The sequence below is a fragment of the Pavona decussata genome, unplaced genomic scaffold, assembly GCF_977016875.1.
Source record: "Pavona decussata unplaced genomic scaffold, jaPavDecu1.1 SCAFFOLD_143, whole genome shotgun sequence".
Lineage (NCBI taxonomy): Eukaryota > Metazoa > Cnidaria > Anthozoa > Scleractinia > Agariciidae > Pavona > Pavona decussata.
In genome coordinates this window covers 2,941,063-2,953,924 of record NW_028145556.1, presented here as the reverse complement: position 1 = coordinate 2,953,924, position 12,862 = coordinate 2,941,063, and the positions used below count along the sequence as shown (strand labels likewise).

The following is a 12,862-nucleotide window of genomic DNA, read 5'->3' as shown; positions in this document are numbered from 1 at the left end:
AACGCTTCATTATGACGTCAAATTTTTACTTCGCTCACTTTCCCGGAACAAGCAAGTTGTGTGATTCGGGAAAGAAAAAAATGTTTCGGTTATGACCGCGAACGCTGTATGTATATGGCTCAAATGCAATGACAGTTCTCTATCGATCGGATCATGTGCTAAGGTAAGATTTTTCGCTCTTTCTAAGTAAAACTGGAATTTGCCGTGTGCTTACCCCAAAATTTTCAACAGAGATCTCATAAATAGTCTTACCTATACCTAGAGTGAGCATGATTAAAAGTAATTTGTTTTTGCAAGAAAAATTTTTAGTTATATACACAACACTTTCTTTGTCATCGTTTCCGGAAAACATTTTTTAGTTTCCTGATAAGAAATCCATCAATAGTTTTGTTATTTTTGGTTGCCATGGCAGTCTCAACGAATTTTTCGCGCGTGCATTGCGCGCACATCTTTAAGCGTGCGCAACAAACGTCAATGTCAAGTTTTCATTTTGACATTGCCAAGAGCCAAACCCAATTATGTTTTGTTTATTTGTACATATTATATATATAGAAGTGCGTAAAGTTCATGCTGCAAATGTTCTGATAAACGACGAATCACCGGAGTTCATAAACAAAAAAGTTACAAATCTGGGATTGTAGTAGGTGGTCGTGAATCATTTTGTTGACTTGAACTCCATAATTCACCCTGATAAAAATGAAGCCGATATATATTATGATAAGATTGATGCAGTGTTTAGCATGTTAAGCGAATTTAACAGGAGAAATTTTAGAAGTCTCAATTCCGTCTTATCGAACTAGTATGTATAGACTGAAATCAAGTTTTTACCTAAATCATGAAACAAGCAAATAGTAGGCTTGACCACAATATTTTTCTCTAATGTTTTATTCCCCCAACAGCATAAGAAAACTATATCCTACTTTGACACTCGACATTTCAGCACTTTCGCTATTTTTTGTTTTAACAATTCACTCTTTTTCAGACACCACTGGCAATCTTTCTCAGCTCAGTACTCATAACACTTTCAAAGTAAGACCTTTTGTGATTCAGGCCCCGTCCAGCCTTACTGTTAGAAAGCTGAAAATCCCGATTACATTAGTGTGGATAGGGGCTTGCTTACTCCGGATAGTGTTTTCCAAATGATCTGTTTTAATTGCCGGTTGAAAACAACGTTTTATCGTGTAGTCAACAAATCGGGAAAAAAAAGACGTTTTCAAATTAATCTGGATTAGTGTGGAGCTGGTCTCCGAAACAGGTTTTACATAACGTTCACTTATAATGAGGACAGAGTAGAAGGCTAACTACGTTCATAGGTAATAGAGCCACTTTTCTACGACTACAAGTTAATTTTCACTCAATTTCTGGCGAATCGGACCAGCCTTTTGGTGAAGAAGGTAAATTTGTAAAGATAAACTTGATTGAGTACAAAGACTGCAAAGAAATTAACCCGCGTTGAAGTTCAGTAAGAGAAACTATGCAATGGATTATTGTTGCTGTCAGTGATGAAAAACGTATAAACCGGCTCAGTATAACGTAACAAAAACAAACACTCCGTTGAACTTTGTCTTCTCAACAAAGAAACCCGATTTCACGCTGTTAATAATACACACACTCTAAAAGCTAGCTAAGCAATCAGCCGTGTTTTATATTTTGGATCTGACAAAGGTGTTCTACTTGCTGCGCTAATGCGCTTCAAAGGTGAGGGAGTACGTAACTTGGCGCTTCTTATCCCAAGCGTACAGCACTTTCTCTCTGGGGTTGTAGGCCACCATAGAGTTGTAGCAGTACTTGTTGGTGAACTGTATGTTGGGATTCCATGATTTTCCAGTTGAAGTATCATAAGCATAGTTGATGGTTGTTGAAACCGCGTTGTAACTGTCGATAGTGTAGACCACTCCACAAGCCACAAAAGCGTTTCCCATCGTGTTCATCCTTTCTGTGATTTAAAAAGCAATAAAAACACTTGTTAACTGATGTATTCATTTTGCAAAGAAAACTAAAAGCTGATGATCCAGACAAAAACTTAAGTTATCTAAACGCGATTCAGTCAAAGATTTTCATAATCAAGGAATGAATTCATTAGCTTTCGATCACGTCACGGAAGAAATTTAATCCCGGTTGGAAATTTTTGGGCGGAAATATGTATTAGTATAGTTAGAGACCCCAAAAGAGGAGTGAACGTAAAACGTGGAACGTGTATCATTTCAATCGATGTCCCATGATTTAGAAACGTTAATTTTCCAAACGAAATTAGTAATGGTGGTAGATGCAGGGGTGGCGATAAACTGAACGGTTTTTAACTCCACATAGGAGAAGTCTATAACCTCTTTGATATACTTATATACTTAATTATCCTCTCCCCCGAGAGGGTCTTTTCAGGGATAATGAAACAAACAAACTGGCAGGAAATGGACCAGCTAATCATTATGTCATACGCAATACGTGCGAGCGAAATAATCGGAAAAAGACAACCAAGGAATATGGCTATGATATGTAGATCGTGCTCAGTGCCGATTCCATTTCGCAAGAAAGTCCTGAAGAAGTATAAGAATTGTATCGACACCCAATAATCCAGTTTTAATGATAGGTGATGTATTTTAAAGCAAAACCCCTTTCCCCCATCGCAGAAAGGCAAAAGCCCATTTCAGCGAGTGATAGTGATTTTCTTAAAGAAATACCCATACAGCTAGAAACTTATGACAGATGTAGTATTCAACATGCCACGAGAGTGGGACAAGGTTGGCGAAGAGAGTTATTTACTTGGTACTCGATAAAGCAGTTTTCATTTGACTGTCGTAAAATCAATATCAAAGTAATAACCCTGGCCAATCACAAGAGATGTAATCAGATGTAATCAGAACTCGAAGCAGGCCGAGCGTTGGAAAATGGGTGTCTGCAAGTCACGATTGGTTTTGGTTTTGCTTCTCATTGGTTGAGAAAGCGGCGCGTATCAAGTTACTTTCGACACAATTGTAAACCGCTCTATTATAAATTATATAAAACAACTGTAAGGCTGGTTTCACAGTTAAGGAAATATTTTGACTCCAATACTTCGAAAGGTACGGGTGTTTGTCTTCAGAGTATTACTGAAACTGACACGAAGATAAAAAGACATTACAATTTAAAACAAGAGGGGATGCAAGTAAATACCATGATAACGTAAGCTACAGCAAATGTTTAGCTAAAGATACAAAAACAAAACGTTACGACTTTAAATTTGAAAACACGACTTGCTAATTGGCATGAGTAAAATAGCTAACAAAGAAAAATGAAGAACCCGTTACAATAAGAAATTTGAAAATTTAATTTAACACTGAAAGATGAAAAAACTTCGCGTCCCATCTCTCCTTGATGCTTTTACTTGTTGTGGTGGTTCTCACACGATGAAAAATTCACTTGATATTATCTCGCTTTTTTAATCATTCTTTAACCTTTAAGTTAAATACAACTTACCAGTGGTTAAAGTGAATGTGTCGGTTACAGCATTCTTGACCACATCAATTTTTTGTGCGTATAGGCGGTAGCTGTTGTCCGAATCACCCCACAAAGCCCACAGTCCCTGCTCATCTACCGCCAAGTCCACCGCGCAGTACCCCCCACACCACTGGTAGCCGTTTCTCCTTTGCGTGAAACCACTTAAATGAATCTGGGCATCTAATTTGTCTTTCGTCAGGTCGTACTTGATCACGTACGGTGAATTTTCTCTGTCAAAAAGTGAATATGAAATGGGGTTAAGATTAATTTTGAAATAATAATAATAATAATAATAATAATAATAATAATAATAATAATAATAATAATAATAATAATAATAATTTATAAAAAAAACACTTTATAGCCCACGGGGTACGCTGCGTTAGCGCCTTGTGATACTTCTAAACTGTATATAGCATACAGACGTTTTAACTGCTAATGATAATAATAATAATAATAATAATAATAATAATAATAATAATAATAATAATAATAATCTCTTTATTAAAATATTCCAAGTAAAATGTTATTTACAGGTTAAAAGTACCTATTAAAACTTATTTACAATTCTTTTCGATAAAAAAAGACTATTTTTAAGCACATTTTTTTTTGAAGAAAAAGGGAAAAAAATCTCATCGAATCATAATAATAATAAGAATAATAATAATAATAATAGATTATAATAATTATTTTTTAATGATGATAATCTCTTTATTAACATATTCCAAGCAAATTGCCATTTACAAGTTAAAAGTAGAAAAAAGAACTATTAAATCCTATTTACAATTCATTTCGATTAAAAAAGAGACAATTTCCAAGCACAAAATAAATAAAAAAACAACAACAGCAAATGTCACAAAGTTATAATAATATTCTTATTTGTATTAATAATGATCATAATAATAATTTATATAGCGCCTTTTCTGGAGGCATCCAAAAGCACTTAATATAAAATCTTAAAAACCATCAAATGCCCAACGGGTGGAAAACATTTTCATTTTTTTTGTTTTAGTTCTCTTCACGTCACCTCCCCTTGATTAGTTACATGTGAGCTTACGTTTGTCTTGTTTTCTTTTGATTTTTACTTTTAAATGTTCTTGGCATTATTTTTACTCGATAAGCGTAAAATACGCGACAAATAAGTTTTCCTGTCTGCAGAATATTTTAACGCAAATTTTAATTTAAAAAAAAATAATAATAATAACTCTCCTTCGCCGAACAATTAGCAGTAAGATAAAAATAAATCGGAGAAAAGAAAATCCCCCAAATCAAGTTGTGGGATAATCCGACATGTAAATTAACGTGTTGTCAGCGAGCATGAACTTTGTTACCTGCTGTAATAGAGGAATGGTCCGTACACTGCAGCTCCTGTTCCATCGTATTTGTAAGGCAATTTATGCTTCTTACGAGGCACGCCTGCTTTGAACTTCTCCATGTTTTCAAACTCTTCAACTTCGTCTCTTGAATGGTAACCCTCCATGACAAAAATAGTCTCATCCCCCATGATTCCTAGCGGGTCTTTCATCCAAGCTCCTTGATGTTGTTGCCTGGCGTTGTGTGTCACAGGTTTACCAACCGCCTTGAGTTTGGAACAACGGTCTGCAGAACAATTCAACATACATTCAAAGGAGAAGCAAAACTATTCAATAGATTACTTCTGACAGAGGATATGTCCTAGTTTGTCTGATATAACAAACGTGTCGGTATCATCGATAAATAGGTTAGTTCTGTTTTCTCTGGCTTTGTTCAGTCGTGATATTTTTATTGTTTTAATGGCCTAAGATAAAAACTGAGAACTTTGAATTCAACTAAGGTAGATGCAGTTGAAACGCGAAAACTCATTAGGTTAAAACTTCTCATCAAGATCTCAGCGTTTTATAGTTCCTGTTTTAGGAACAGACGGGTTGTCCGAGGGAAAAAAATGTATATCGAGTTTTTTGTCAAAAGAAAGTGATTCGCGTTTTTGCTGTACAGTACTTCGCTGTGTGATTGGTTGACAAAACTCGCGCCACTCTCTCCACCAATGAGAGGCAAAATCAAAATTGTGACTTGTTTGCACGCGTTTTCCCGCGCTTGGCATCGGTTACATGTATTAAATTTGAATTCTGATTGGTTCATTCTACTGCTTACGTCTGTTTTGATTGTAATTACTTTTGTTTTGGTTTTGCGACACTCAATGAAACACCACTCTAAAGAAATTTGCTAGGTTCTGTGTCAACAGTCAACCACGAAACGAACTTGTAGAAGTATATACATATTAACGACTCCTGAATGAACAAACCTCCTTCCAAGCTTTGAACACTTTTCTTCATCTTTCCCACGCTCGCTTGTTCCTCCAGAATTATTTTCAACAACTAAAAATATAAATCAGTAAATAATCAATGAATCAATAAAGAAATAAATGAAAAGAAAAAGAAGAAAAACGAAAAGTAACGTATACAGTTAAATGTGGTAAAAGGAGGAAAAACACGTTTTCAGCGTCTTAAACTTTGAAGAAAGTTGTTAAATCTTCTAACGTTTAGTTCCAATGAGTTTTTGTTGAATTATTCATCAGATATCGTTTGGTTTTGATGTGTAATCAATCAATATTTTGTAGCTCAGGTAACGCGAACAAGTCTAAACTTGTTAAACTGTCCAAACTGACATTAATTATCATTGTTGTTACTTTTAGAGTAGCCTGACTGCAAAACGTTCTCTTTCTTTCTCTTGGTTTTCTCGCGCGACGCGCGAGTGAGGAGGTGAAACACTAACTCGCGAGAAGCTCAAACTCATAGCATTGATTCAGATATTTATAATTATAATTGTACACATTTTAGAAGTTTCGCCGTTCATGATTTCTCGCCGTTTTCTACACATGTAAACTTACATGTTTCTTTGCCAGCTCAATAGAAAGTTCATCCACTGTATGTGGCGATGGAATCGAGGAACGCTTGGCTTGAAGCTTACCCTCTGGAGCAGAGGCGAGCACTACTCCCTGAAATGACATTATCAGTTTGGTTAAATCACAATCTGAAAACAGTAATACATCAGCATCTCCAAACAAGAAAAATACAAAAATTGCAACAGGACTTATGGAGGAAAAGGCATGCCAAAGAGCATTTGTGATTGACAATCTAAGATTTAGATGACCAAGCACAAAACGGGTTAGCAGTTAGTTCAGTTTTACACAAAATGCTCTTTCTTTTCCCATTAAATAGCTCAATGTTTCATTTTCCGGAATTTTTCGGATTACCCACAAAAAGGTCTCAATAATACTCATTGTTGGATAACATGATTCTAGAGTTTTGATTGGTTCAGAGGAAAGGGCTCTTTGAGGACTGCTACTGCAAGTACCGCATACAAACGTCATACTGCTGTCATGAACGAGGGAGTAATTTAAAATACCATTTTGCTGGAAATTACTCGTCTTGAATATTTTTACACTGGATAAGTAAACTCGAACCAACTTTAAATTTTGGAGCAATAATATTATGAATGCTTGGCGAGGTTGAGAGTAATTCTTGAGTATATGAGGAAAGAAGTAGACTCACAGGAATTAAATCGCAATTTAAGTGTGGTGCAAAGTGATTCAAATGATGAAGAAAAGTTTTGAAAGAAAAACAATTCGATGATAACTTACCAGCAAGATAGCAAGAGAACAAAAAAATAGTGACAAATGTCTCGACATCATCTCCTCTTGTACAGATCTGCCAAAATTAAAATAATAAAAATAAAGAATAACTACAAGAAAAAGCAATGTTTAAGTCAAACTCCAAAATTAGCCATGGAGTTTTAACTCGAGCAGAATTAGATTCCAGGGATAAGGTACTTGTATAGGTTGATTACACGTTACGTAATGGCGGTCATGTTGGTGGTATGGAACAATAAGATTTTTCTCCTCTGGGAGTTGACTTCCATTATTATACAAACTATGTGAGCAAATTTTTTTCGTCTTGGAGACCATTAACATGGCGGCCATGCAATTCACCTGTATGACTCAAAAGCAACCAAGAATTTGAGAAATCTGATTCGACGTTCTCTAAGCCATGCAAAGTGTGGACGTTCTTCATTCCTGTTTACGTTCGTTCTTAAAATTGGAATTGAAATGAAAGCAACAAAACATTGTTTTTCTGTGGTGCTATTTATTTCACAAGGAGGTTTTAACGTTTGAGTCTGTGGATGAAATCCTGAACTGTTGCGATTGAAATGAAAGCTACTGGATAGCTTTTCCCTTTGGTGCTGTTTACTATGTTGTACAAGATGGTTCTTACTTTTGAGTCTGTGCATGAAATCCTGAAGTGTGACCATTCAAATGAAAGCTACTGAGCAGTACTTTCTTGTGGTGCTGTTTATGATGTACAAGATGGTTCTAACTTTTGCGTCTGTGGATGAAATCCTAAAGTATGTCCTTTCAAAGGAAAGCAACTGAGCAGTACTTTCCTCTGGTGCTGTTTTTTTTATACTGTACAATGTTGTTTACTTTTTATGTTTTAAATCGTTTGGTAAAATTTTAAAATGTGACTATTAGTTGACTGATGAAAGCTGCTGAGTGGTGCTATCATGTGCTGCTGTCTATCTCCCACAAAATCAGTTTTAGACTGAAAAAATTGAGATCTTTAGTAAAGCTTGATGTTTATTCATTATCTCTCATCTTCATATTGTTCGATTTCTTGTCAGGATGCAACAAAAAATAAGGCCGGCATTAATATCGTAATGAACCGTTCAGTTTTGCGCTGCTTTTCTTTGAAAAGCGGAAAGTCGACAGAAACAGGAGGACAGTGCGGTTTTCGAAAGCAATTTTCTTTGATTTGCTTTGGCTTACATTATTACGCTCTGTGATTGGTTACGAAAACTGGCGCTTCATGAGTAATAATTACTAATAAATACATGTATTTGCTTCGACGTTGCGCCGTTGTGATTGGTCATAGTAATTACTTTTGGTTTTGGTTTTACGACTACGACGCTCAACTGAAAACCACTCTTAAAGGAAAACTGAAAGCTCTTCAAAATGTTGAGAATAAGCTATTGTCAGTTAAAGGCTCGATTAGCGGAAAGCTCGAAAAATTAATCTACAGAGAAATATTACTTTAACTTTGCAGTGTGGCTGTTGTTAATTTGCAACATGTATTCGTCGTCTAATTTCCAGGTTGTTGCCAAAAACTGATACAAACGTACTAGGCACAGAGTATATTTTTTTTCTGGAAGATGACGTTAAAAAGTTTATTGAGTCATTCGACGAGTATTTTGTCTTCTTGCCGGGGCAATATGTTTACGAAACAGATTGAAGAGAAAAAAGTAACAAAAACTACATTAACAGCACAGTAATCAAGTTGGATTACATGGGTATGGTAGAAATTCATAACGGCTAAAACACAGTTGGAAACGATGTCATGAAACTGGTCAAGTTCTCCTTGATAACTGAGAGTATGATTACATGAAAACGAGCGAAATTAAACTTACCAACTCGTAGAATTTAAACCAGGTGTCCAATGTTACCTCCTACCTAAACAAAGCAAGTTAAGTTATTAGAGAATGTTAAGGCCTGCACAATGTTCTGACAGGGAAGGTAAAGAGATGATCGTGGCACCGAGAGGTGGCTTAAAAGGAAAAACGTTCAGTGCTTTAAATGGCAAAAAATAAAGAGGTAACTTACCTTACGTGTTCCCAATGCAAAGTGACCCAGAAGCTGAGATGTTTGTGCCTTTAAACTTTCCGATCATCCTGACAAGGAACTAGCTGTCTATTTTACGTCACGACAGCAAATAATGCGGTTTGAAAAGCACTTTAGGTGGTCTACCTAATAATGATGTTTTTATTCCGTGTAGCTCAATTTGCGGTTTTTCCATTTATGTTTGGAATTTTTTCCCTGATCCGTTAATAGCCAGGAAAAAGCCGCGGGCAGTCTAATCTCAAGACGTGCTCAGTAGCTTGTTCCCTGTGCAAGAACGATGTATGATTTGTTCATCTGCGCACAGGCCAGTACTTATCGCAACTGATATTCTCGGTGGCTATAAAGCCGCCGTTACACGTTGAAACTTTTAGCTGAAACTTGTGTGCAACGGCGCTGCGAAACAAGTTTCACGAAGTGGTGTTACTCAGTGAAACTCTCGTTTTTTCACCACTGCGACCGTTGCGAGCCGTTGCAGAAGTAGAAAGCGGTTCTACTTTTCGTGAAACTTGTCTCGCAACGGAAGTTCGAAAAAGTTTCTGAAACCGACCATGTTACACGGTGCAACTCCTGCTGAAACTTGTTTCGCAGCGCCGTTGCGCACAAGTTTCAGCTAAAAGTTTCAACGTGTAACGGCGGCTTAACATTAGTAGCACTTGTTTGGAGAAAACGATCCTTTAAGTTTAAGCTTTCCTTTCTATATGTAAAGGACTCAAAAGAATGGAATTTAGGAACCACCTTATAAAACATAGTAAAAGTAACGTTTAATTTCTCATCGTTCACACCTAAAGATTCTTATCCACATACTCAAAACACGCAACAACTTTTTATTTGCGTCTCTAGCTAGACTTCGACAAACGTTGAGACCGCGTTAGTTAAATCGCACGTAACAACATTAATGGTGTAATTTAGAAAGAGTTGCACAAACTCTGAATTTTGAGCCATTTGTCAACATTAACTCCCAACTGGTAACAATGTTTAGTGAAAAGAAGTTAACTTTTGGAGCTCTCTGACTCAAACTGTTTTTTCTTCTAAATTTTTTTAATGTTCCATAGCTTTACCTTATTTTGATTTTCACAGTATCAATTAACTTTAACATTTGATTAATCATTTGTTTCTTTGCATCCTTTGGCGCCACCATAAATTAACGACCTCCGCAATTAGTGAGATCGTTTTCTTTTTTGAACATTACCGGAACATTAGCACTGATTTAGTCTTCAAGAACGTTTGTAAATAAAAAATTCAGCTTAATTTCCGAAGATGAACGCGATTCAAACAAACGAAAACAGCTTCCTGAACTCTCCAAAGATATTTGAAAAAGTTGGGCCAACTGATTTGAAAGTGCTCCTCATAAACGCGCGCATGCGCACGGGGTGGCATAGTCCCTTTAAGCACTTTCTTTTCCTAACCCTAACCCTTTCCTTTTTAATCTGGTTGAAATTCGTTAGGTTGAAATTTGCAGCTTTAATTTATTAATACTTGAACTGGCGGTGTAGCATATTTCCCGGAAAATGTTCTCCTGTCGAAACCCATCATTATTTTAAAGGTGCGGTTGAGCACTTTGTTTTTTTTCCTGTTGACTGTTGTTAATATTTGACGCCATTTCTTTTTTTCCTTTTTCTAACAAAAGAGACAAGTTTCTTTGTCTGTTTCATTGTTAGCTGTTTAAAATGACTTTGCTTCGTTTTTGTCGGTTTCAATAATTAGATCAGTGATCATGACCGAATTCATTGATGATAAATGCTAATCACTGTCGTCAACAAGGGCAAGGGAACCAGACACTGATGAATATGGAAATATTTTGCCCTCAACCCGACAAATTGTCCGCACAAACAAACTGTAAAAAAAAAAAAACATTCCCGCTTTGAATTTCTGTGACGCAAAAAGTGCGTTATATTAACTCCACTATTCTCCGCTAGGCTTAGCATCCATTCCTGTGATCTTAAACGTATAGACATAGATGATAGAGCACCTTCGATTCCTTGGGTGACACTTAAACCTATAATCATCCTTTTAAAACGATTTGTAAAAATGCCATGGCTAATTCAACATGATCGAGAGAACAGAAAGTATCTGGAATCCCGCAAGATTTATTGAGTCTTTTGTCGATAGTTTGCAGAATATCGGCCGAGGCAAATGTGATTCAAGCCAGAAAAACTGCCATTGAAAAACTACAATAAAGTAGTGTAATAATAAAAAACGAATAATAACTTTATTCACGTGCCGATATATTTAGCTGAACGGCCAGCTAATTGAGGACACTTATTTACTAAAAACCAATCTAAGATACTAAAACTATTTTACAGTGTGTAGGAACAGAAGTTAACAAATCTATAAGTGTAATAACTGCAAAACAACAACGCAGAATACGCTTCATTTTGAAAGGTAAAAAACTCGAGAAAAAAGACTCGCTGAGAATCGCAAAGATTGCAGAGTCGTATAAATTACGTCTTAGCTAATTGTACTCCCTAAAACCAGCAGTCGAGCTCCTTTCATAATTCTGTTAGCTGAAATTCATTGATTGTGCGGTGAATGCAACGCCAAATCGTATACCAATGGCGTCGACTGTTGTTTGAAAACCGGAAAAACTAGAAATGAGCGCAACAACCGCTCAAACATTATACGCATTATCCATTAAAGCGGTTTTTACATTGAGTGACGTTAAACCAAAACCAAAGTACGTACGCTGGCTAAATACAACATACACAAGCAGCGTCATGAATTGATCAAAATTCGAAGGAAATACGCGCGACCGGCGCCAAGCGCGTGAAAACAAGTACGAGCAAGTCACTATTGGTTACATGGTTTTGCTTCCCGTGGGTTGAGAAAATGGCGCGAACTTTGCCAACCAATCACTGATAGCCGACAGTAAAACAAAACCAAAGTAAACGCGAAATTACTTTCGACACTCAATTGTAAACCACTCCACAAGTTGAACAAAATGCAAAATTGATTCTTATCTACAAGTTGAATTGTAATACCCTGTGAGTGGACTTTGAAAGGCTCGGCTGACAGAGTGGAATTGGAAGCGAATAACTAAATACAATGTATAAATTTAGCCTGAAGTCAGTGAGATCAAAACCGGTTTTGTTCCTGCACCAATAGAAGTAACATGCAAGTGGTTTTCCTTTTATTCTCTACATTCTGAACCGCATTGAGATATTATCTACCAATGCAAACTTCCTTTGCAATGTTTAACCTTAACTGTGTACATACTGTTTGCGACTAAAACTCTATTCATGCTCGTTCTTGGTAGAGGTTTAGAGGTTTAATTAGAATCACAGTGATGCATGTCTAATTAATGTATGGAGCTGTGTGGAAATCTTTTCTAACATTCTTGCATTGCAAATTTACACTGTTCTACTAAAGAACATTTCCTGTTTCATAAAAAAATTAATTTATAATCTAATATACAAAGTCAGGCCGCTTTAAACGTTCTCTTAATCTATCTCATTATACTATGTGCTCTATGTTTGTTTTCTTATCAATGAGTATAATGTTTCCTTAATCATGGACCTTCATTCCGCTGTATTATTCAGCTCGGTTCTGTTCCTATCTCATATATAATACCATAAGTTTTCTTTTGACTACAGCACTGATTTATCCTTGAACGTTTTAACAAGTAAAACGATGGTGTTTAGAGCACTGAAAATGTCACAATTGTAAACTAAATGGCAGTAAATAATCCAAATAGTTTCTCAAACAAAATAACTTCCTGACAGGAAATCCACAAGCAGGTCA

The 12,862-nt window shown here is 36.2% G+C and overlaps 1 protein-coding gene across 2 annotated transcripts; it reads right to left on the bottom strand.

Moving 5' to 3' along the window:
- Window positions 1-869: 869 nt before the first annotated feature.
- LOC146466606 (olfactomedin-like protein 2A) lies at window positions 870-9,127 on the bottom strand. Of its 2 annotated transcripts, none has more exons than XM_085127063.1 (8): window positions 9,107-9,127; window positions 8,914-8,956; window positions 7,094-7,160; window positions 6,341-6,448; window positions 5,756-5,828; window positions 4,806-5,073; window positions 3,454-3,704; window positions 870-1,936 (listed from the first exon to the last, which is right to left on the bottom strand). In XM_085127063.1, exons 3-8 carry the CDS (start codon window positions 7,142-7,144, stop codon window positions 1,683-1,685), a joined length of 1,005 nt encoding a protein of 334 aa, XP_084983189.1. In that variant the 5' UTR covers window positions 7,145-7,160; window positions 8,914-8,956; window positions 9,107-9,127; the 3' UTR covers window positions 870-1,682. The 2 variants fall into 2 exon arrangements, with proteins under 2 accessions (XP_084983189.1, XP_084983190.1); XM_085127064.1 differs by having other exon boundaries at window positions 7,094-7,149; window positions 8,896-8,956; window positions 9,107-9,120.
- Between the last annotated feature and the right edge of the window lie 3,735 nt (window positions 9,128-12,862).

Coding starts and splice junctions, on each gene's coding strand:
- LOC146466606 (XM_085127063.1), bottom strand. CDS start 7,144: ATGATGTCGAGACATTTGTCACTATTTTTTTGTTCTCTTGCTATCTTG. Junction 6,449..7,093: donor GTTCTCTTGCTATCTTGCTG/GTAAGTTATCAT, acceptor ATGTCATTTCAG/GGAGTAGTGCTCGCCTCTGC. Junction 5,829..6,340: donor TTGAGCTGGCAAAGAAACAT/GTAAGTTTACAT, acceptor TTATATTTTTAG/TTGTTGAAAATAATTCTGGA.